This window comes from Globicephala melas, chromosome 2 (genome assembly GCF_963455315.2).
Source record: "Globicephala melas chromosome 2, mGloMel1.2, whole genome shotgun sequence".
Classification (NCBI taxonomy): domain Eukaryota; kingdom Metazoa; phylum Chordata; class Mammalia; order Artiodactyla; family Delphinidae; genus Globicephala; species Globicephala melas.
The window spans coordinates 6,895,231-6,920,524 of record NC_083315.2 but is presented as its reverse complement, the minus strand read 5'-3'; the positions used below and the strand labels follow the sequence as shown (position 1 = coordinate 6,920,524).

Here is a 25,294-nt window from a genome sequence, read left to right as displayed (position 1 = left end):
ACATGGCTCCCTTGGGATGCTCAAGTCTGGGGGAAGCCAGGAGCCACGTAAGAGGTCTGACTGCCCTGAGACCACCCGCTGAAGCCACAGGAGGGAACCCTCATGAATGCCCAGCGTGGTCAAGTCTGCAGAAGACTCCAGCCCAAGGCAACATCCGTCTGGAAGCGCACAAGAGACCCTGGATGAGGAACTGCCTTTCCCAGCCTCCTCACCCACCGGATCTGCAAGCCTGATAAAGCAACATTGTTTTGTGTCACCAGGCCTGTAATGGTGCTGCATGCAGCAATAAAAACTCAGCCAGGTACGTGGGGTGTGAAAGTGGAGGGCTGCTGTAACTAAAACCCGAAACACGCGGCCCTGGCTTTCAGACCAGATGGAAAGAGCCTGCGGCGACTGTAAGCAGAAGCCTGACGGTCTCAAGGAGGCTGGTGGTGAGGGCCTGGGAAAATAAAGGAAGTGATATGGGAAGATCGACGGAAGGGGACCCCCGTTATGTAGTAGAGGAATGTTTATAAAACTGCCGCCAGAGATAACGTGGGAAATAGAGAATGGACGTAATGAGCATGAAAATCTAAAACGATTTCTGGGCAGAAGGCTGAAATCGTGCTGGCTTCTCCCAGCTGTGTATAAGAAAATGAGAGCAGAGAGACATTAACTCAAGAATGAGCTTCTCGGCAGTTGAGAGGAAGTTAGAGAATACACGAGCCCAGGCAGGGCTTGCTAGACTCAAAATTAAACTGTCCCTCATCCCCAGCATCCCCAGAAGGCAAAGGCTGTACATATTAAGAAATGGTCTCAGGACAGAAAGTCAAACCTGGAATGCAGCTGTGGTCAGGACCTCAGAAAATCTTCAAGGTGGTGTTCCATAGACCATTTCAAACAGACAAAACACCCTCTCGGTTTCTGAAGGATGTGCCTCTTCTATTCTGTCTCTAAACAGTACAGCTTCTAAATCTTCTGGACATTCAGCCTCACATAAAGACCAAGGTAGAGAAAAGTTTATCTTGAAGAAGAGGTTGGTGGGTGTGGCTTTTGCGCAGTACAGTGGTCCCCAACCCCCGGGCTGCAGACTGGTACCCGTCTGCAGCCTGTTGGGAACTGGGCCACACTATTAGAGGTGAACAGCGGGTGAGAGAGCGAAGCTTCATCTGCCACTCCCCATTGCTTGCATTACCGCCTGACGCATCCCCCCACACCTCCCCGTCCGTGGAAAAACTGTCTTCCATGAAACTGGTCCATGGTGCCAAAAAGGTTGGGGACAGCTGGATTATACATTGAAACAGGAAGTCCAGTACATTTTTTAAAGAATTACACCAGCTTGAAAGAGACAGAACAGGACAAAATGCAAAGAGGCCTTTGGACCCTCAGCCTTTTACAGGCAGGAATCAGACAGAGAAGGTCACTCACTCAGATGCAAAGTCATCTTTTCTTTTGGAAGGAGGATTTAAAGGGCAGAACCCACAGCCCAAGGGACAGAGGCCAGAGCCATGGAGAGCAGCTCCTGAAGATTAGGACTGAACTCAAACCAAGGGACTGGCGACAGGTTCCTGGCTGGATTTCAGAACTGCTACGGACCACTGGCTGTGCTGTGCTATTTCCCCCTTTTTGAATGGAACCACCACCATGGCCCCCCTATACCTGTCCACCCTTCCACAATGGGCATGTGGGGAGCAGACAACATACCTGCTCATTTTACAGGTATTGAGATGGACTCTGAGGGCCCTCATCCACCTAGACTTGGTTTAGATGATGAGATCCTGCACTTCAAGCCTGAGCCTCATATGTAAGCCAAAACGCGATATGATTTGCAGGAGAGCCTCAGGGAGGGTAAATGTATTCTACTTGGGGGAGAATGTGCATACTTTTAATGGCCAGAAGATGGACTGTGGTAGTTTTCAATACATCCTCAAATTTTTTAGAGACTCCCCCCAATGAACGATGGAATCTAGCTCCCCTCCCCTTGAACGTGGATGGGCTTGTGACTCACAACCAATCATTCACAACAAATGTGTCAATATATGACTTCCCAGTCTAGGTGAGAAGCTCCCACCCACTTCTAGAGGTGTGCATGCTGGTGAGGCCACATGGGTGGGCTCTAGTCAACAGCCAGCATGGACGGACAGTCATGTGAGTGAGCCCCCCCGGGCGTCCACTGCAGGGGAGCCTTCAGCTGACTGAAGCCTGAGCTGAAATCTGACTGTGACCCCATGAGATCCCCAGCCAGAACTCCCTCCAGCCATGCCCTTTCCAAATTCCTAACCCACAGAATCTGTGAGCCTAATAAAATGGTTGCTGGCTTATTAAACAGCAAGCTACTGGAACATCAAGATACAGCAATGAACAAAGCAACGTCCTGCCCTATGGAGCATATATTCTTAAGGCAACAGACAACACACAGATGGGAGGCTTATGGGAAATTAAAGGAGGCGGAGCCTGCACAGTGTGTAGCTTAGCGTCTGGCATGGAGTAAGCCAATCAATAACTGATAGGTACTGTTCTCATCACACATTTAGGCATGTTGTTTCCTCTGCCAGGACACCCTTCTCTCCTTCATTTCCTGGCAGATTGCTTTTCGTTCAAGATTTAGGCCAAGACAATAGACACATCAAAGGATGCTCCACACTGCTAATCATTAGAGAAATGCAAATCAAAACTACAATGAGGTATCACCTAACACCGGTCAGAATAGCCATCATCACAAAATCTACAAACAATAAATGCTGGGGAGGGTGTGGAGAAAAGGGAACCCTCCTACACTGTTGGTGGGAATGTAAGCTGGTGTAGCCACTGTGGAAAACAGTATGGAGGTTCCTCAGAAAAATAAAAATAGAGTTGCCATATGATCCAGCAATCCCACTCCTGGGCATCTATCCAGACAACACTATAATTCAAAAAAGATAACACGCACCCCTACGTTCATAGCAGCACTATTCACAATAGCCAATATGTGGAAACAACCTAAATGTCCATTGACAGATGAATAAAGAAGATGTGGTATTCCATATATACAATGGAGTACTACTCAGCCATAAAAAGAATTAAATAAAGCCATTTGCAGCAACATGAATGGACCTAGAGATTATCATACTAAGTGCAGTAAGTCAGAAAGAGAAAGACAAATACCATATGATATCACTTATATGTGTAATCTCAAATATGACACAAATGAACCTACCTATGAAACAGAAACAGAATCATGGACATAGAGAACAGACACGTGGTTGCCAAGGGGGAGGGGGTTGGGGGAGGGCTGGGGTGGGAGGTTGGGGTCAGCAGATGTAAACTGTTATATATAGAATGGATAAACAACAAGGTCCTACTGTACAGCACAGAGAACTGTATTCAATATCCTGTGATAAACTATAATGGAAAAGAAAAAAAAAGAATGTATATGTATATATGTATAACTGAATCACTTTGTTGTATAGCAGAAATTCACACAACGTTGTAAATCAACTACACTTCAAAAAAAAAAGATTTAGGCACGCTCAAAACCCAGTGCTCTTACCTCTTTCCCCACTAGAGTGTAAGCTGCCTAAGAACAGAAGGTCTCCCATTTCTTTAAAAAATGTGTGAAATAATAGAGAAAATATCTATTGGTCTTTGACCCCAGTCCCTGGCACAGAGCTCCTAAAACGCTGGGAATTTCCTGGGAGCGAGCAGTGTCTTTGGTTCCAGTGCGGTGCCTCTGCGTGGGCTCCTGGATGGTCACCACAAAGACCAAGCCATGATCAGAAGCCTGACATTTTCAGCTCCGTCCCCAGTTCTCCAGAGAGGGGAGAGGGGCTGGAAATGGAGTTAATGATCGATCGTAAGCCTTCACAGAAGTCCCCAGAAGCGCAGGGTTCAGAGAGCTTCCAGGTTGGTGATCACGTGGAGGTGTCGGGAGGGTGGTGCCCGGACAGGGCATGGACACCCGTCCCCCGCACACCTCGCCCATCTGGGTGTTCATCTCCATCCTTTACCACGTTCTTTCACAATCAACTGGTGAACAGTAGAAAGTGTTTTCCTGAGTTCTGTGGATTCAAATTAATCGAATCCGAGGAGGGGATCTTAGGAAACTCCAATTTGTAGCTGATCGGTCAGAAGCACAGGTGACAACCTGGACTTAGCATTGGCATCTGAAGTGGGGAGAGGGCAGTCTGGCAGGACTGAGCCCTCAACCTGTGGGATCTGACGCCGCCTCCAGGCAGAAAGTGTCAGAATCGAGTTATATGGTAGGACCCCAGCCCATGCTAGCGCTGCAGGAATGCTCGGTGTGGGGAGGCGCCGACGCCTGGTGTCCGAAGCGCTGAGGGTGACAGCAGTGAGAGTCAGGAGAACACAGAAGGAGAACTGGGGTTTTCCTACTCAGGTGAACACTATCTGTGCTCACCGATATTTCTGAATTCCCCTCCTGTGGACATTCCAGAGGATGACGCATACACTCCGCATCCCACCCCACCCCCCAAGTGAGAAAAGTAGGCCCAAGCAGGCTTAGCCAATGGAAGTTGAGGATGGAACAGGTGCTGCTGCCAGGTGAGAGCACGTGACGGCCGCCACACCTTCTTCTTTGCTGACTTCCCCTCCCAGCGAGCCCCAGGGCCTTGTAAAGATGACACGTCGGGAGGGGATGGGCCTCCTTCAGCTGAGGCCCGAGAGGCCTCCGAGGAGTAGAGGTCCCCACGTGCTGCGTGTAGTGCCGGGGGAGACCAAGTTTTGCTGACTTAACGTGACAGAATTGTGGGCTTGGTCTTTACCACTCAGAGGATCCCAAGGGCCAGCCTCATCACCCACAATCTACGTCACAGACAGACAGGCAGTTATTCATGTGTTAAAATCAGAAAACTTTCTGAGTTAAAGTAATTCATTCCTCTGTAGAGTCAAAGCATGAAAGCCATGTTCAATAGTGAGAAAAAGTGTTTAAAAGACAAGCGCATGAGCTATAGATTCGTGTTTCCCTCTTCTCCCTAATCCTGGAATAGAAACTAGTGTTCATTTTTGGAGATACGAGAAGACCCCGCCAAGTGGCACCCTCGTGGTCTAAAAACAGTAATGCATTCCCACCCCCAAATGAGCAGTTTGTTTCCATCAGTAGAATCAAATCTGTACTATGTATTGTGATGTTTATGTTTAAAATCATCTAGTAGTTAAGGACTTCCATAAATATCTGACTAGCAATTGGGCTTAAACAAACATATCACAGCCAGATACCAGAGCTAGAAATATGCCATGGATAGTATGGTTTTGTACATTCTCTGATTTGGGAGTCTGACTATTTCGGGTTTTCCTCCCTCAGTGTTCCCAGGGTTGGCACCTCATAAAGTGGTGAACTTGCTGTGCTGCGCTTATGATTTGTGTGCACGTTCGTGTCAGTGTGTGCAGGGTACAGAAGAAAACTATTCCTGTGTGCATCCCTAAGGTCGCTAATGATTTAATGCCTGACACTAGTAGATTTTTATAACAAATGTTTGTTGAATGAATGAATAATCCTTGGGGTAGCTCCAATCACACACTGCCAGGAAGGAGAATATCTCTGAAAGCTACAATTCTCCCTACCTGCATGGTAAAGTTGATTGCAGCCTATTATCGTGTATTTACTGAGCCATCTAGTATGTGCTCAGCACTGTGTTGGGTGCAGGGGAAGGGTGGAAGGGGTCTAGCCTCAAAGAGACTAGAGTTTGGGAATCAGAGCTGACAGGCATACCACTAGTCCCTCACTACGACAACTGCAACCAAAAAAGATAATAACAAGTGTTGGCAAGGATGTGGAGAAACTGGAACCCTCACACACTGCTGGTGGGAATGGAAAATGGTGCAGGTGCTTTGGAAACAGCCTGGCAGTTCCTCAAAACGCTAAACAAAGATTTACCACATGACTTAGCAGTTCCACTCCTAGGTCTACAACTAAGAGAAATGAAAATATTTGTGCACACAGTCACTTGTATACTGATGTTCATAGCAACACTCTTCATAACTGCCAAAAAGTATAAACCACCCAAATATCCATCAACTGATAAATGAATAAAGAAAATGTGGTATATCCATATAATAAATATTAATTCAGCAATAAAAAATTGTAAATTAAAAAAAGTATTGATACATGCAACAACACAGATGAGCTGTGAAAACATTACACCAAATGAAAGAAGCCAGTCACAAAGGAGGGATGCGGAGTTTCAGTCTGGGGTGACGAAAATGTTCTAAAATTGATTGCGGTGATAGTTGTACAACTCTGTGAATATACTGAAAGCCACTGGATTGTACACTTTAAATGGGAGAATCACAGGGTATGTGGACTACATCTCATCAAAGCTGTTGAAAAAGTGGCAGGTGGAAATTCCTGTCCCCAGGGGGGTGATAAGATGCTGCAAAGGGCTCAGGATAACAGAGGAAAATCCCAGCTCAAGAAGATCCTTCTTCGAAATCTGATGAAGAAAAAGATTCGGACTCTTAAGTGCCTGAGGCTGATTACTGAGTCCCAGACGTTTAACCATGGAAATCATGCAGCCCTTTTACAAAGATCTCTTGCCTCTTTAAGAACAGAAGTTCCATTTCCCACCTCCCCAAGAATTCGTACAAAAAATCCATAAGGAAAAGCCTCTCCGTTTTGCTACCCCAGGAAGGAAAGATACTTCCGTCTGTGCCTAAAGAGAATCTTTGGCACATTCAAACCCCAAGTGCAAACCAACAAACTCCTTGTCAGCCACGGAAATGTCAAACTAAATTTAATAAGCACATCCAGGAAATCTCTTCAAAGATATATACAGGGATTCTGCAGACAGGACTTAATGGAATGAGCAAAGTAACACATTTTACAGGAAACTGTAAACGTTTTACAGTTGCCCCAGGAGAAACGAGTGAGAGAGAGACCGCCAGCTGCCCACAAAGATCCATCCCCCCTTCGTCCGGGAGCTCACAGTGTGTCAGCGAGACCACACTTCCCCACCGCTGGCAGTCAGGTGCGGCCATGTGGCTGAGTCCCAGCCAGCGGGATGGGAGTGGACGCGAGCCTGCTGCTTCCTGCTGGCCCAGACAGGCTCCGGGGCTGCTCCTCCAGGCTCCCCCTCCCCTGGGCCGACTGAAGGCAGGTATAGGATGAGACAGTAGAGGACGGCAGAACCACGTGACAGGAGGAGGCAGCCTCTGATGGACAGGATAAAGGGAAGTTCCCTCGCCATCCACTTGAACACCTGTCTGGGACTGTCCCATCAATACGGAAAAAAACTGGGACTTCCCTGGTGGTCCAGTGGTTAAGACTCCGTGCTTCCACTGCAGGGGGTGTGGGTTCCATCCCTGGTCGGGGAACTAAGATCCCACGTGCCGCATGGCGTGGCCAAAAAAAAAAGGAGAGAACTTCCATCATGTTGAGCAGTGACACCATAGGGTCCACCACAGGGTTACAGCAGCTTAGCCTGTCGGAACTAATACATTAATTTTAAGAGCTCGATTCACGGTATGCAAACCCCAAAGATAAGAAAAAATTTAGATTTCACAGGATTCCACCAGAGAGATCACTTAGCTCCTCCCCACAAGGACCATTAGTAGTTTGATATTATAATCATTTTACAAAATTTTCCCCCTTGATTTCCAACTTGCTGCATAGAAAATGGTGGGATTATAGGTGATTTTAATCGCTGCTGTATTTTCATGCATTTTCTAAGTTGTCTATAAAAACCACAATGCCTCTGCAACTAAAACATTATCAAGATACAACAGAGCTCAAGAACAGATAAACAGATCAAAGAAATGGAGTAGACAGACCAGTTACAACTCACGGCATACAAGAACTTGATATATGATAATGATTACATCATGAATCAGTAGTGAAAGCATAAAGTTGTAAATAAATAGTATCAGAAAAACTGACTTTCTATACAGAAAAAATTAAATTAGTTTGCTACTACCCAAGAATCACAAAAACAAATTCCAAATAAGTTAAATACCCAAACGTGGAAAACAAAACCAAAGGCGGTGATTAAGGCAATGATTAAGACGAAAGGCAGTGCTTTTTGTTGGTTTCGCTAACATCTATCCATGCCTAGTACAGCGTCTGGCATATATGGTCAAATAAATATCTGTTGAATGAATAAGCAGAAGAATGACAATAACTTCATAATATCAGTGAAGAAAAGAATTCCTTAAATAAGGACCCAAAAGTACAAACCGTAAGATAAAAAGGGGTAACTTGACTACATCAAAGTTAAATATTTTGTGGCAAAGTGATTATAGACAAAATTTTAAAACTACAGAAGTAGGGGAGGTATTTATAAAGCACATGATAAAATATTAAGTCAGAACATATAAAAAGCTCTTTTGCCATTCACATTTTATCTCCAGCATAGTATAGACCGGCAACATAATATCCGGGTCAAGACTGCAGGCATTAGCTAGATTCAGACCACCTGGTTTTGAATCCTGGCTCCACTACTTCCTAGCTGTGTGACTTGGAATATTTTACTTAACCTCTCTGTGCTTCAGTTTCCATACCTGCAAAAGGATGAAGCTTTCAATGAATGGTGTTACAAAAATTGTCAGGATAAAATGAGCTAATACATTAGTATCAATAGTTGTCAAAGAGAAATCACTCAGTCAATGCTAGCTATTATTATGATTATCCTGCTTTACTTTTCTGCATATAACTTATCGCTAGCTAAAAACGTATTATTTATTTATTTGTCTTCCTCTGACTAGAACATAAGATCCATAAGACAGCCTTTTCCGTTGTATTCTTAGCACCTAAAACAGTGTCTGAGGTATAAAATAAATATTTGCTGGGTGAATGAGAAATCAATGCAAAAATCAATAGGAAGACAAAACACTGAGAGAAGAATGGGCTGAGGATACGAATAAATGATTCACAAAAGGGGAAACCCTAACAGCCAATAAACTTATGAAAGGATGCTCAACCTCAGCAGCAGCAAGGAAACTGAAAATGAAACCCATTTCAGATTCTACTTTTTATCCACTGACTCGCCAAACGTTTTCAAGTCTAATAGTATCAGAAGAATGTGAGGAAAGGTAATATTTATATAATGCTGGTACAAGCAATTTGGAAACAATCTGGCATCCCCACCATAACTATCATCCACATCATCACTATCATCATCACCATCACCACCACCATCAACATCACCACCACCATCACTCCCACCGTCATTACCACCAACATCACCATCATCACTGTCATTGTCATCATCGTCACGGTCATTGTCAGAGCAGCTAACACTTTAGTGCACTCACCGTGTAAGCACCTTATATATATCAACCTTGTAAATTGTCACAACAACCTTGTGAGGTTAAGTCCTACAATTATAGTTAATCCCATTTTATAGAAGAGGAAACTGCAAGACATAGAGGTTAAGTAACTTGCTGAAAATCACAGCTAAATAATGGCAGAGCCAAGGACTCAAATCAGCCAGTCAGGCTCCAAGATTCAGGTAATTACTACAATATATCATCTCTTGTTTATGCGTTTCCACTGGATGAATATCTGTTTAGATATTTATTGGCAATCTTGAGGTCTTCTTTGGGGAATGACCTCTTCTTCTGTGAACGCTTTTTTTTTTTTTTTGCGGTACGCGGGCCTCTCACTGTTGTGGCCTCTCCCGTTGCGGAGCAATAGGCTCCGGACGCGCAGGCTCAGCAGCCATGACTCACGGGCCCAGCCTCTCCGCGGCATGTGGGATCTTCCCGGACCAGGGCACGAACCCGTGTCTCCTGCATCGGCAGACGGACTCTCAACCACTGCGCCACCAGGGAAGCCCCTGTGAACACTTTTTATTAGCCTAGTTGTCTTTTATTGAATGGTAACAGATCTTTAGTGTGTGTGTGTGTGTGTGTGTTTAGGTGTAGGTGTGTATGTGTGTTCTGTTTGGGATACCAAATTACTTTATTTAGAGGGAAATGCACTACCCAGGAGAGAAAATACATGAGGCAGTTTTGGCACAGTTTATGAAAAAGGTAACCTAAAGCAGCATCACAGTGCCCAGGTGATGGAAGAGAACTCACAGCCACAGCTGCGGGGCAGGTGGCTGCAGCAGACTCCAACTCTCCTGGGTACTGGCCACAGGCTGTTCTCATGCTGGACTGGGGCACCCATCCGATACAAGCTGATCACCCGGCCGCCCAACTCAAGAATGGATTTTATCTATAGTTCAGGTTCTTGAAGGCCCACGAGTGAGTCTGTTTTGTCAGTGGTTCATGTGTGCGACTCCAGTCACGACTTCTTCACCCGCTTCCTGCACAAGCGTGATGCACAGTTCAGAGCAAGAAGCTAACCTTGCCGCTGTCATCACCTGGCTTTGTCACGGCCTGACCTCCAGCAGGATTTCAGCCACCTCTTCAACGTGGGAGCTTCATCCCTTGCTCTGTACCTTCCTTCCCCTCCTGGGGCTGATGGAGGAAACACCTGTCAGAAGTTCTTTAAAGCCACATCATCTCTGGTCAAAGCAGTACGTCACGGAGAAGCCCTTGGAGGGTTCCGAGCTCAAAGCTGCCCTAGAAGTTTATGATCAGTGAGGGGTGGAAACCTGACAATGATCCTTATCATTATAAAGGTCAGCCAAGGAGGCAGGCAGCGGTAGCTACTGAGGCTGGAGCATTGGGTAGAGGTCACGGTAGGACCAGCCAACAATTCCAGTATTTCCATGGGTGTCAGCAGCAGAGGGTGGCTGGCTCCCGGCAGTGGCTGACCAATAAGCCCTGAGCAATCCGGGCCCAGCTGGAGTAGGACCTAGCTTCTGGTCTAGAGTTTGCTAACCAATTCCCCTTTTTTAGATACTGGGCTGTTTCCAAGGTTTTAGTTCTTTTCCCTCTTACTATAATCTAAATGTGGGAAAATACGTTCTCTCTCATTAGCCTTCTCTTTCCACAAGTATTTCATTATTATTCAACACATTTGGGGCCTACTTCCCATAAAAACCCAATTATCATAAGAGTTAATGTTAACTCATCATAAAATTTTATCAATACTCATTGGCCAGAAACCATCTAGCGTGAAATTTAGTTTGTGAAGTAAGACCTGTCTTTGCAGATTATCCAAGATCAGAATAAAGGAATATGTAAAATGCTCCTAAAAATTGTTTGGATATCTTTAAGATCACTACATGTCACTGCAAAACTACATTCAAATTGCCCAGCTATTCCACAGGCAAATTTCTTAAAGGCTTACTTCCTTGCATCTTAGGTAAAACTGTTCCAAAAGATAAAATGGTGAACAAAACAAGCAGAAAAATCAAGTTCTCTAAAAAGGTTAAGCTTGTTGGCAGAGTATAACCTTCGAGACAGTCTAGATTAGTGAAAAACTACCCTATTTCCTACAGCCTTTTCTTACTCATGCTCACAAATGTTTTTCTGATAGAAGAATAGCCCATTCACACTAGCTCCTACTTCTATGACTTTTCTCATTTCTGGGCCTTCCAGAGTTTACTGAAGGAAGACGATTAACAAGTCAAAAAAAAATGTTTTTTTCTGGCTGAGATTCATTTCAATATTGTATTAGCGCTGTTACAGATAATAAGATTAATGTGTCAGCAAAGTTCACAATTCAGTGCTTTTCAAATGATATTCCTATTTGTGAATTCCCTTGCTAAATCCAATACTCATTTTTTACTCTCTCTTTTGTATATTCCGATGCTGCCCATGGACCTACTCAATTCTTTCATTAAATGAACGTTCCAAATGAACGTAGCAAAATATTAGGCTTCCCCTCTCCCCTAGAAAAATCTGGTGAAGAAGTAAGGGGCAAGACATGCCCGGCGGGAAGGGCAAATCACTGTCTCAGGCCGTTAAATCTGCAAGGAGGGGCCAGGAGGCGCCAAGAGCAAGAAGGTGATGGTCAGATCCCATCTAGCCTGGAGGGATTCCAGGGACTGATGGCTCCGAAGGGGTAGAAACACCGGAACAGAGAAAACACCAGCTCAACCTCGAGTGGAAGGGCTGAGCGATGAGTCTGGGATATGAGACCAAGTACAAAGGCCAGAAACGGGATGCAGAGAAAACATGATTTCAGTGGACAGTCAAGGGTCAGAGGCCAAGCAGAGGTCGCACAGGTGTCTCTCTTCTCCAGGAATCACAAAGGTGGACTTGGAGTTCTCAAACACAAAGGACAAGACCTCCCAGATCCAGAAGGGAGCCAGAGGTCACGGTCCACTTTGCAGTGGCAGAGGAAAGAGACAAGGACATTTTTTAAAAGCACAAGCATATGCAAACTATTATATACAGAATGGATATAAAACAACGTCCTACTGTAGAGCACAGGGAACTATATTCAATATCCTGTGACAAACCACAATGGAAAAGAATATGAAAAAGAATATGCATATGTATAACTTTGCCGTACAGCAGAAATTAAAACAACGCTGTAAATCAACTATACTTCATTAAGATAAATTAAGAAAATAAAATAAAATAAATGTAAAAAGCACAGAAACACCCCCAGGGCTCAGAGAAAGTGTCTAATAGAGAAAGAGCAGCTGGCAGTGCCTAGAAGTACAGCTAAAAAGTGGGACAAGCCAGGAGATGGGCAGGACAGGGATCTCTCTTCTGCCTACGTTTATCTTGCCCCCTGACCTTTGGGCTATGGAAGCAGAAAGTCAATCCAAGGAGCTCTGGGGGCCTGACGGCACCCATGGCACAAGGTCTGTGGTCCTTATCCCTGAGGGTAGGGACCAGGCCCAGGACCACGTGTGTACTTGTTAAATTCCTGTTAGATCCTAACAGTTTGAGAGCCAAATGCTTCAATTTCCCGACAAGACCCTCCTACCCAGAGAGATGCACTGACCAGTATTCCAACATCCAACTGAGGGTGAGTGACAGGACTTTCTTGATTCCTGGTTTAATACTCATTTCCACACACCACACCGCCTCCTTAAAACTTGTTATCTGGAAAGCTTTTTAAGATATTTATGAAGAAATATTCTGGAGAAGTGCTATACATCCTAGGATACTCATTTCAGCACTGTCCGTTAGCACAAAAGATTGGAAACAATCTCATGATCTATGAACAGGGGACAGATTAAATGAGAAATGGGACATCCATTCAACAATGACATGCAGCCTTTTAAAAAATGAGGTTGGGGGAATTTCCGGTGGTCCAGTGGTTAGGACTCCACACCTTCACTGCCGAGGGCCTGGGTTCAATCCCTGGTCAGGGAACTAAGATCCCACAAGCTGTGCAGCACGGCCCAAAAAATAAATAAAAAATGAGGGTGGTCTATGGGTTTTGATATATAATATATATGCAAGGATTTCTAAGATACACTGTTAGGTGAAAAATCAAGGTGCAGCAATGGAAGGTCACATTCCCACTGCTGGTGAATGTCCGTGCACACGTAAGCACGCCCATGCACGCATGCACCTGCCCCGCATCCTTGTACGTGTATAGAATGCCACCAGGAGGGCGTGCCAAGAACTGGCATCAGGAGCTGCTCACAGGGAGGGAAGCTCAGGGCTGGCAGAATGAGACTTCCTTTTCACTGGATAGCCTTTTTGTGCCTTTTGAAGTTTGTACCATATGCTCATACTACCTATTTGAAAAATAATAATTAAAAATGAAGGTGTCTACAAAATCAAAGGTAATATACAGATGTTCTATTAGTTAGTGTACAGGTTGAGCTGTGCGGGTCGAGTCCCAAAATAACAGCAGCATGGAACACAGAAGCCCATGTCGCGCTCACAGGAAAGTCTCGCTTCCCTCAGTGGGGAAGTTCTGCCAGAAGATCCTTCACCTGCTCTCGGCCATCCCCAGGATCCCTGGGATGTGTGCCGGGCTCACCTGGTCCATGGAGACTTACCATCTCAAACAAGCACACCCTGGCCCTGCTCCTTTGGAAGAAGGGGCCACTAACGGCCTCGGCCACTGGGACCCAACAACAGGAGACTGAACAGACGAGGATATTCTATTATCTCCACAGAGTCATATGATGGACTAGCCAGCCAGTTCCCGTGACTCCGGAGAAGGCGCTGTAACACCCTGGAAAGATGGTCCTGGCACATCAAGTGACAAACAGGAATTTCCAGTACCAGAGGAGCAGTATATTTGCATTTTTGTAAATATATATGAATTGGAAAATGTGTAAATGAATATGCCAAGTCATTGTCTTTTTGCTTGGTGATACATTCTAATGTTCCATTTTAGAAATGATGCATTTTTGCAAAAAGGTTTTTTTTAAAAACTTCAACTGGAAAAATAAAAAAGGAACTCTGCTTTCAGGGGCTCTTTCTGCGGTCTCTTTAAAATGTTAATAAATACCCACGGGCAGTAAAGAGCAAGTATTTACCCCACCGCCAAATACTAAATGAAGAAATTGTGGGAAAGTATCATAGTAGCTGAGTTGCCATCTTTCTCTGGGAAAGCAGTACATGAACTTGACTATGGAGTGAACACAGAATAGAGGAGCCCATATTCCCCTGGCGTGTGTGTTCAAGCCAGCAATAGAAGTGCAATGTGCTTACAAAACAGAATTTGCAAAGGTAAATCCCAGCTCAGCTTGGGGCCCGCACCGGGTGACCGTGTGCTGGGTTCTCTCCCGTGACAGGCCACCAACTGAGAGGAACTCAAAGCGTCGCCCAGAAGCGCTACCCGTGGCGGGCGCTCCACAGGCCGGGCCGTGGAGCTGGGGTACCGGGTACTGAGGGGCTGACGTGGCTTCCTCCGGCAGTGCTACCACCCAGAGATGTTCAGTAACCGGATTCCTAAGCCCACGTTGCTTCTTACAAAAATCTGACTTGGTGGAGGCGTGAACAACGGCAGTGCGGGAGGGAAAGGATGCTGGCGTGTGACAGGCTACTGTGGGCTACACGGAACTCGAACCAGAAAGGAGAAGAGACAGCCAGAAAAGAAGCATAGAAGAAAAAGGATCTTATTGCAACTACTGATGCTATCATTAAACGCAGTCCTTTGACGAGACCAAAAGACAAACTCTGAAAGGGTCTTCTATAATCGAGGTGCAATGTCTTTTAAAACAAAGAAATGTATGCATTTATTTCCTTTTAAATTCACTGACATTTATTAGGTTGGCCCAAAAGTTCATGTGGGTTTTTCCATCACATCTAACGGAAAACCCAAACGAACTTTTTGGCCAGCCCAATAGTATGCCCATTACGCTGGTGAATCTTGGCTCCAGAGGCACTGAAGCTGGTAATCTACAACATATGGGGAGATGAACTTGAAACATTATCAAACAAACTGCTCTGTATTGAGAGTCCACTAGACCATGCAGTTTGTGAACAGGCAGGGGTCAGACAGTCAGACAGCAAGAGGCCCCAAGACCTAAATCTGAATCCAAGATGTGGCCTGGGCAAGTTATTTAAACCTGGAGAGGCCTTAGTCTCCTCACCTGTTATTATAATGATTCAGTGAGAAAAAAAAAAAGTATATACAAGGAAAGAAGCCCATAGCAGGAGGAGTTCAAAAGATGAGCTATCATTTTCCCATGCTGGGTCCTATACAGCGAAGAGCACAACTAAGAATGCCACAGTCCACATCCTTCAAAAGCAGAATTAGGAAAAGGAAATCCTTCACGTCTTCATAATGCACACAGGGGAACATCTTTTAAGTTAGAAGTTAGCCTGTCAGTGAAGATGGGGAACCACTGGAATCCACTCAAGTGACCTTTATGAAGCTACCTATGTGCGCAATTCCCAGATATTACAAGGATTGGGGTGAGCAGACAGGTAGACACATGTCTCGTGTTCTGTAGGCATGTTTTGAGGTGCCAGCCTTGCTTATTATCTCCTTCTCTGAAAACTACTTTGATTCCAGACCTCCCTGAAGACCTGGCCCTAAATGGCCATGTTGTACCACGTGACAACCCCCTCCGGCTGCCGGCACACCCTCTGCCACCCCTGCCTGGACCCAGCCTGCTGGTAGCGGACTGATGGAGGGAAGGCTAGACAGACAGACAGACCCGCCTTCCTGACCTGCTGGTCCTCAATTCTAATAAATTTCAGCCATGCTTTATTTCAAGACAACCTACTGTACGTGTAAAATAAAATCTTTTATGTGAGCCAGTGTGCAGATGTTACACATACATGTTAAACAAGAGACACCAGGAGTTCCTTGGAGGTCCAGTGGTTAGGACTCAGCGCTTTCACTGCTGAGGGCGTGGGCTCAATCCCTGGTTGGGGAACTAAGATCCCACAAGCTGCGTGGTAAGGCCAAAGGAAAAAAAAAAAAAAAAGAAGAGAGAGACACCAAAAACTCTGTTCCCACCTACAACACACCATGTGACCCTGGAGAAGTCACTTACCTAGGAGCCAGAGCTTCCTTCCTGTAAAACAAGGGTTTGCCTGAGAAGATGGCTGGGAGACAGAGCGACTGGTGGAAAGGCACGCGTGAAGGATACACTCAGTAAGGGTCCCAGGGCCTTCGCCAGGGGTTGTCACCCTCAGTTCTAATGACCAGAGAAGATGTCATGAAAGAAAGCACACCGGAGCTGGACCTTGAACTTGGAGAAGAGGCAGAGGTCAGAGGATTAAGAGACCACTCTCAGAGGGACACTGAGGGAGGCCGTGGCCTATGGGGGGAGCGGAGGATGGACGCCAGTAAATCCCTTTGGTGAACAATGATGTCTGACATTGAGCTGGAAGTTGTTTTCTGCCCTAGGCTATAATCAAATATCTGCACTCTTGATTCACTAAAGCTTCAGCAAATGCTGTGCAGGACAGCCCTGTATTAGTGGTTCCTGCCGGGGGAGGGGGATGAAAGAGAGCTGACTGGATTCCACCAGGGTCAAAGGTCTGGGGAGAAATGCTATAGGACCCAAAGCATTAGGAGCTAGTGATGGGGCAGCTGGGGCCACACAGACGTGCTGGAGGACCACGAAAACCTCGGTCCCCACGAGACCGCCACAAATACGTATGAGCTTGAGCCATTTTGTTAGATATTAAAGAAAAAAGTGATCCTGGAAGGTTAAAGGATGTGGAAACACTTGAGTTTTAGGAAAATTGGAAGAAAAATCCTACCAGCTTCTAGACTAAAAACAAGTCAAAACAAAGAAAAAGAATACGGCTACCTATAAAAGAAAGAGAAGAGACTGGCAGAGAAACATCTGTTCCACTAAATGCTAGAAGATAATAAAACAATGTTTCTGGAGTTTGAAGGAAAACGATTATCACAGAATTACACTTACACCCAGACTCTGGTTCATGCGTAAGAGCAAAAAGAGGCGTCTTCAGACATATAAGAAGTTAGAAAATATATCATCCACCTACTCTAATAAAAAAATTAAGGGAGAAAATAATCAAAGAAGAAAAGGAGGGGGTGTAGTTTATAAGAAATAGTGGTAAGCAATGAAAACAGTAATGCAGTCAGGAAAGTTTAAGTTTTTGATACTATGGATGTGACTGTAATGTTAATAGTTAAGAAAAAGCTTTAATATGACATAAGGGCAAAAGTAAAAGAAGGCACACGGAATTGAAATTTCAGATTATTTCAACAAAATCTAGGACATGTAAAGGAAGGAGAAATCCAAACATCCTACATGGTTTGTCTTGTTTGGTAGTACACAGAATATTTTGGACATTGGTTAATTTTTGACATTGATAGAGAAATACAGAAAAAAAGCAAGCTTGCTTGAACTTTAATGATAATTCCTAAAAGAAGAAAAATAGGATATAGAGCTCCTAAACCACTAGAAGGAGAAAAAAAAAAAAGGAAGAATGGAAACTTGACATATTCTGCAAAACAGAAGAAAAGAATAAGGAAATATTTTGAGTACCGAGAAGGCTTAAAAAATTCAAAGGCAGGATATGATCTGAGCTGTCCAACACAATGGCCATGACCCACATGGGGCTATTAAATTTAAATGAATTAAAAATGAATAAAATTTAAAAGTCGTCTCCTAAGTCACACTGGTCACAAGTGGCCATTGACCTCTGTATTGGACATTTCCATCACCGCAGAAAGGTCTAGCAGACAACACTCACAGTCAGTGCAAAATACAACGTAATATGAGTCTATGTAAAGTATGATCCTATTTATGCTAAATATACATTTATATATACATATAAACAGATACATATAAATGCAAATTGCCAGTGGAAAGTAATAGATAACAAAAGCGTCTGTGTATAAAGTACGACCTTATTTATGTAAATATGTGTGTAGGTGTATATATATGTATATGAATATAAATAAGTCTGACTTGATTACACTGTCAATAGTGGTAGCTCTTAGAAATGAGATGATGGGGGCTTTTACTCTCCATATACTTTACTGTTTGCATTTTTTTTTTTTTTTTTTTTTTTCAGTATGTGGGCCTCTCACTGTTGTGGCCTCTCCCGTTGCGGAGCACAGGCTCCGGACACGCAGGCTCAGCGGCCATGGCTCACGGGCCCAGCCACTCGGCGGCATGTGGGATCTTCCCGGACCGGGGCACGAACCCGCGTCCCCTGCATCTGCAGGCGGACTCTCAACCACTGAGCCACCAGGGAAGCCCTGTTTGCATTTTTAATAAGCATATTTTACAGGACAATGAGTAAAAGTCATTTACATATTTTCAATGGGAGTAACTGCAAACCAACCAACCAACCTCTTTCTTGAACTTGGTACAGAACCTGGTTCCAACCCCAGGGTTAACCCAGTAACTAACTCGAACTCGTAAATATCTACTGTGTACACTCAGGTTAATAAACAATTTCAAGATGGCACAGTAGGTGGCCTATACTTGGAGACTTTCTAGAGTTTAGCCAAGCTCTGCAAGAAGTTTGTTCTGGGCCTCAGGGTGATGTCACCCTTTCAGATGTTAAGCCTGAACCGACATTTAATACTTTTAAATGTCATTCCCTAAATTGGGAGGTTGCTTGGGCAAAGGCTGTTAGCTCACCCTTCCATTTAGATTTTTATACTATTGATAACAGATCACGTTTCAGAGAAGCAGCTCTGAATTAGCCCTTAAGTTTTCCAGGACAAGAAAAATCTCTGGAGAGTTACAGTAATTTTTTGCATCTTCCCACTGACTCTACAGTTGACTAAGGAGAAGTTCCCACTGCCCATCTCAACAACAGATAAAATCAGAACAACACAGTGCACACACAATAACTTCCATTTTTCCTCTTTAAATTGGGGGTAAGAAAAGAGAGGTTAGGGTCTCTGTTCAAAGAATTCCAAAGTTTTAATATTAATCTTTCCCAAATACCAGATCTTTAATTTTTCTAAGAAAAATAACTTATTTAAAATGTCTGGGAATATCCCTCAAATACCAAAACTATTTCAGATCTACCCCAGGGAATAATTTGGTCATTTATCTGCCAACATAGGCACCTTCATATATGCTTATTTTATTCCCTATGTTAATATTCTTGGTAGCTGTCTCTATTCACCTCAGTGAATAATGAGGGCAAGGCTCTCTGCGTGAAAAGGAGATGAAACACATCAGTTCATCCAGGAACTATGCATTCTGCAAGCCAGTGTTGGTAAAGCAAGGAGAGAGATCTGCCAACTTGAATGCTAATTTCATGTAGGGCCAACTGTGTGCTCCCGTTTCCGGCACGGGGCAGTAACTATGCTTAACGCGGGGTAGGCAGGCTAAGAGATAAAGACCAGGACCCACTCTATTTTACAAACGGAGAAGACGCAGATCAACGGGGCAAGGAGAAGAAGACAGGTGAAGGTAATTCTTACCTATGTAGACAGATTACCTTAGAACATTTTGGGGTGGGGGGGCACGCTGCGCAGCAGTCAGGACCTTAGTTTCCTGACTAGGGATCGAACCCGTGTCTCCTGCAGTAGAAGTGCAGAATTCTAACCACTGGACCGCCAGTCCTACCTCAGAACTTTTAATGTGCTTTCAAGTTTTCAAGTTCCCTCAAACGCTTTACAAAGACACACTTCCCCTAACTGTAAATCATGTGCTCAAGCAATATTTAAAGCATGTTTCTCGGTAATCCTCTGTTGGTCTACTTCTAATTGCTGCATATTGTTTGAAGATAATAAAGCTACACTTTTTTGAATTCAGTCTTGCTAATTAAAATGGACAATCCCTGCCCTCCCCCATGATTTTTGGAATTCATGAAATCTGGGTAGTGGTGTGCCACTTTCATACTTGGGTGGACCAAAAAGTTAAACGAAGAGCACATTTTCCACAAAAAATAAGATACAGAGATAGTGAGATGCAAGTATTTTATAATATGTCAGCCATTGCTTTTAACTGAACAAAAGTCATATTTCATTTATGGACTTCTGGCATTATCCACAAAATGAAATACCTGTTTTAATTCATAAAATAAAATTCTACAAAAATGTAAGTAAAGCATACACAGTAGTATTTACATTGTGCGGACAAAAGAGTCTAATTTTTTAGACTCTTAGCCCGTGTACAAAACTGAAAATGTCTGAAGAAGGCATGGAGATGCTTCTGGGTGCTAATCTGGGAACTTCGCACAGCCTCCTGCAAGGTTCCCGGGGGCAGGTCCTGATCAATGGGTACACAGATGAGTAATTCTCTGTACCATGGACATTCTTGACTGTATAAGCAAAGAAGTACATAATCAAACCTTCCGAAGGATGAAGAACAACAAATAGACATTACAGTGGAGAAGGCAGACGTCCAGGGCCTTTGCCAGAAAGACAGGAGCTAAAAAGTTTTTTGGGTAATGCAACATATTTGCATCTGGGCCCACTGCTGGCACCAGGGCCACTGTTTCAATAACATATCTATATTTAGCTATCTATCACAGACAAATTTCTATCACTGCACAAACAGAAGTCGAGCTCAGATGTCTGCAGAATTTCCTTTCCTCTCTTAAAAAAAAAAGCATTCTAGACCAGACTGATAACATTCTGTACTTGCAGCTGCCACTGAAAAATATTCATGCCAATGAAAGATACATTTAGTCAGCTTTTCTTTTTCTTGATCTTTTAATATTTTATAACACATTAAAGCTCAAAGTTCCTTTCTTAAACAAATCTTCAAGCAGACGTTAAACAGAATGCAAATACTTTACACTTTAAATCATCAATCATTTAAAGAATCCTCTCCATGAACTGAATAAATAAGCCATCTGTGACTACGGCCTCCCTATCATGTTTTTAAGCTGACCCACTTCTTCCCCGGTCACCATGGTTTGTAAAATCTCACTTCTAAGGGGATGAGTGCTCGGTGCCAGCTCATAGTTCGCATTCAACTGGGTAAAAGGGTAACGTAAACCCCAGGCAGCATTTAAAATGACCTCCTCTACCTACAAAAACAGAACTTCAATACCCTCCCCCCCCCCCACCGGAAGCAATCTTTTCTCCAACCGGAGAGCAAATCAAGTCTGCGAGGGAGAAAATGAGCCAGTTAAAGGAGGAAGAAACCTGATCAGGTGTTAAAACGCATGGCTCTGGACATCAACCAGCAAGCAGGATCGGGTCCGGTCGGCGGGAGCTGCTCCCCAAGACTGAGCTGAAATCAAGGTCGGACCCGCTTCTAGAGATGCTGACCCACTTCTAGAGATGGGACCCGCTCGGCGGCGGCGAACCTGCGCGTCCCCAGGAGCCTGGCCGGGACCCCCGGCGCCCCCGGCCCGGCCCGGCGCGGGGCGGGGCGGCCAGGGAGGCACAACTTTCCGCAGCTCCCCGCCAGCGGCGCCGAAACGGGCAGGGGCGAATCTCAAGCCGCTCCCCGCCATCAGCGACTCTTTTCTCCCGGTGGTGGTGGCGGCTGGGGGAGGGGTGGGAGGACTTCAGGAGAGGATGACAAGGAGCGGAGAGAGGAGGACCACTTCCCACCGGCCAGGCCGCCACAAAGGGAAGGGCGCCGCGCCCCCCTCGGTGTCACCGAGTCTCACGCCTGCCGGGATGGGAACGCGCGAGGGCCGGCGGGCCGCGCGGCAGGTGACAGCGGCGTGGCGGGTCCCCGCGCCTCCCCGCCCACCCGGGGCCTCGCCTCCGCCGCGCGGCTCCGCGAGCCAGACGCGCCCCCCGGACCTCCCGCCGCCCGTGAGCCCCGCGAAAGCCACGCGGGGGGCCGCCCGCCGCTCAGCGGTGCGGCCGCCGCGCCCCGGAGCCGGCGCCCGCGAGGAGCCCCGGGCGCACCTACCCCTTGGCGTGCTCCGTCTCCTCCTCATTGTCCCCGTCGATCCCGCACGTGTCCTGGTCGTCCAGCTCCAGGCTCTGCTGGCTGGCCGCGGACTCGCTGTCCTCCGCCATCGCGGCGGCGCGGGCTGGGGCGGCGCTCCGGGCAGCTGGCGCTGAGGGCCGGCGCGGCGGAGGCGGCGCAGCGAGCAGCTCCCTCTAGCGCCGCCCGCCGTCTCCTCAGAGCCGGAGCCGCAGGCGTGCCAGCCCCTCCTCGCCCCGCCCCTCCTCGCATGGCTCCGCCCCGCCCCCGGGCCCGCCCCCTGCGGCCCGGGTTGGGTGGCGGGCGGTCCGCGCGCCCCCGCAGCCCCGGGTAGGGAGCGGGCAGGGCGGAGGGTAGTAGAGGTGGTCGCGAACCGCTGCGCGCAGGAGCGTGGTCCTGGATCCCGGCCGGTGCCTGAACCCTGCGCTCGCCTCTGAATGGCGCAACCTGAAGACCCCGAATCCTGAGTCTTCGTTTTGGGAGCACAGGCAACGCGATTTTACATCTCTTCGTAGTAGGAAGACTTTTAACTCTTTGCAGGAAATTCTTAGTCAGGGGTAGGCGTGCCAAGACCACTGATTTCCAGAACCCTCACCCCCGCCCTTCACCTCATCCCCAACCACGTACGCTTTGTAAAAGTTCCATTTCATATGTCTCTGTCTTTCCAGTATACTATAAAGTCAAAGCCAGAGTCAAAACAGAGTGCTTCCAGCCTTCCCGCCTCTCCGTTCCAACGAGACTCGCAGCCCTAAAACTCTTGACAGAGAAAAATGTAGAACTGCCCCTGTTTTTGCTGGACGGCTTAGACCACAACCATCTTTGGGGAAATGGGACTTGTCCATGATGCTGGGGCCTTGGACAGTGTCAGTGAGTGAGGCCACTCTGGCGTCCTCAAGTGAAGGTTATGACCTAGACCTCCGAGCAAAAGTGGGTGGCCTTCTAGGCTCAGATGGTCCCGTTTCTCTCCCCGTGAACGCAGGAGGGGAAGGAGGCACCCCGCGGATTGCCAAATAAAACGCGGGTGAAGTCCAAACTCTTATTTGCTGTTGCAGTCTGTACACCCCGGTCCCTTCCTTTGTTCTCCTTCCATGAGCAGAGTTCAAGGTCCCACTGGGTCATGGGAAGCCTACATGGCTTTACAAAGGCAGTGGAAAGATAGTTATCAGAAATGCTCAGAGAGGAAAAAAGAGGCTTTTAAAAGCCACCTGAAATTTTTGGTGCGGGTCCTTTTTTTTGCAAAAGACATTGGGAGCATTTTGGGGCTCCTTTTTTTCCCCACAAGCCAGACCGTGCCCTTAAAATACGGTAAGATAGAAGTATCTAGAGACAAAAATTGCAGAGCTATTTCAAAGTTCACCAGACTTTTATGACTGACTGAGGATGAGCCAGCAAAGGTTCTGTAAGAAGTGCAAAATGGGGCCAAACCACGAAGGAAATACAATGCTTTCTTTCACAATTGCAATGATTTCTGAGGCAGAAAGTCACATGTGGCCCTCTAGCTTCAAACTTTAGGCAAATATAGATCAGTGAATTTCCCGCTGCTCATCCCTGTGAACGGGAAGAGTTGGCTAACGGTAACCTGGTTGGGTAGTCAGCAGGACGCTGCAAATCCATCCCATCAGTTGCTATAGCCTATTGGAAGGGTTCTCTAAAATGTTTTAAAAATACAAAGCCGAGTCAGCAGACACGTATTATTTATATGAATTCTCAAGAAATTTTGACTGAGAACCTCTCAAAAAGAATAAGAAAACAAATAATCCTGGAGAAATATTAAAATGAGGGTATCAAAAACCAGTTAAGGGCTTCCCTGGTGGCGCAGTGGTTGAGAGTCCACCTGCCGATGCAGGGGACACGGGTTCATGCCCCGGTCCGGGAGGATCCCACATGCCGCGGAGCGGCTGGGCCCGTGAACCATGGCCGCTGAGCCTGCGCGTCCGAAGCCTGTGCTCCGCAGCGGGAGAGGCCACAACAGTGAGAGGCCCGCGTACCGCAAACAAAACAAAACAAAACAAAAACCAGTTAAACACTGGAAAGCAATGATAAATAGGGAACATCTGTTCCCCAGAATGCAAAGAAGTTGGCCCAGATGACTCTTTGGTACTGGATGGAGGTATTACATAATACAAACGTGTGTCATCATTAATCATTTGAAGGAGGACAGAGTTTGCCGACAACCCTGGAAAATTCTTAAATCCTATTGTTATGCATAGAAACTCACTATGTTTCTAAAAAATTTTGCTTCTTCCTCTGGTTTAATCCCAGAGTTTGGAGGACTGGAAGCAGGTGGTATCTTCTAGAATCTCAGATCCAACATTTATTTGGGGGAAGAGAGTACTGTACAGTGATTACTAGTGTGTTAAAAGAAGCTCTTGGAAATTTCCTATCCTACTTGACTCATCTCTTATTATAGATGTAAGATCATAGTTGTATAATTAGTCTTGTTTTATTTAAACTATGGTAACTTTTTGCTTTTAAAAAAATTGTGCTAAATTACACGTACCATAAAATTTACCATCTTAACCATTTCTAAGTGTACAGTTCAGTAGTGTTAAGTACATTCACATTGTTGTGCAAGCCCACCTCCAGAGCTTTTTCATCTTGCAAAACTGCAACTATAACCGTTAAACAACTCCCCATTTACCCCTCTCTCCAGCCCCTGGCAACCACCTATGGATCTGACTACTTTCTATCCCTCTGAATTTGACTCCTCTAGGTACCTTGTGTAAGTGGAATCATACAGTCTTTTTGTGACTAGCTTATTTCCCTTAGCAAAATGTCCTCAAGGTTCATCTGTGTTGTACCATGCATCAGAATTTTCTTCCTTTCTAAGACTGAATAATATTCTGTTGTATGAATAACATTCTGTTGTATGAATAACATTGTATTATTGTAAATCATAAGATCCTAAACTTTGAGGCTGATGCTGTGATTTGGGTGAGATGTTGGGGAGTCTTGTGGGCGAGAGGAAAATGTGAACATAAGATGGATGTGATGTAAGAAGGATGTGAATAACTGTCCAGAAGGTAGATTGATAGATTCATTGCAAAACTATGGCCTCAAATCTCTACTCCTGTCGTTGGCAGCTCCTCCCATCAAGAGATGGAACCAACGTCCCCACCACTTGATTCTGGGATGACCAACAAAATTTGGCAGAAGTGATGGTGTGGCAGTTTTGGCACATAGAGTATACCCTTTTGCTTCCTCTATCCCTTTACTTCCAGCAAAAAGAAATTCTGATGATACAGGGTGTGTATCTAGGATACATCATATTT

General features: G+C 45.6%; 1 protein-coding gene across 3 annotated transcripts in view; it reads right to left on the bottom strand.

The window, feature by feature from the left end:
- Positions 1 to 22,183, bottom strand: part of NMT2 (N-myristoyltransferase 2) — a 56,859-nt gene extending 34,676 nt beyond the window's left edge. Inside the window, exon 1 of one of the 3 annotated variants that reach the window (XM_030832413.3) lies at positions 22,005 to 22,183. In XM_030832413.3, coding sequence (XP_030688273.1) covers positions 22,005 to 22,114 — 110 coding nt within the window. In that variant the 5' untranslated portion in view covers positions 22,115 to 22,183. Of the gene's footprint in view, positions 1 to 22,000 lie in introns of all 3 variants that reach the window. The other 2 variants (XM_060292414.1, XM_030832412.3) reach the window with 2 other exon arrangements.
- Positions 22,184 to 25,294: the final 3,111 nt, after the last annotated feature.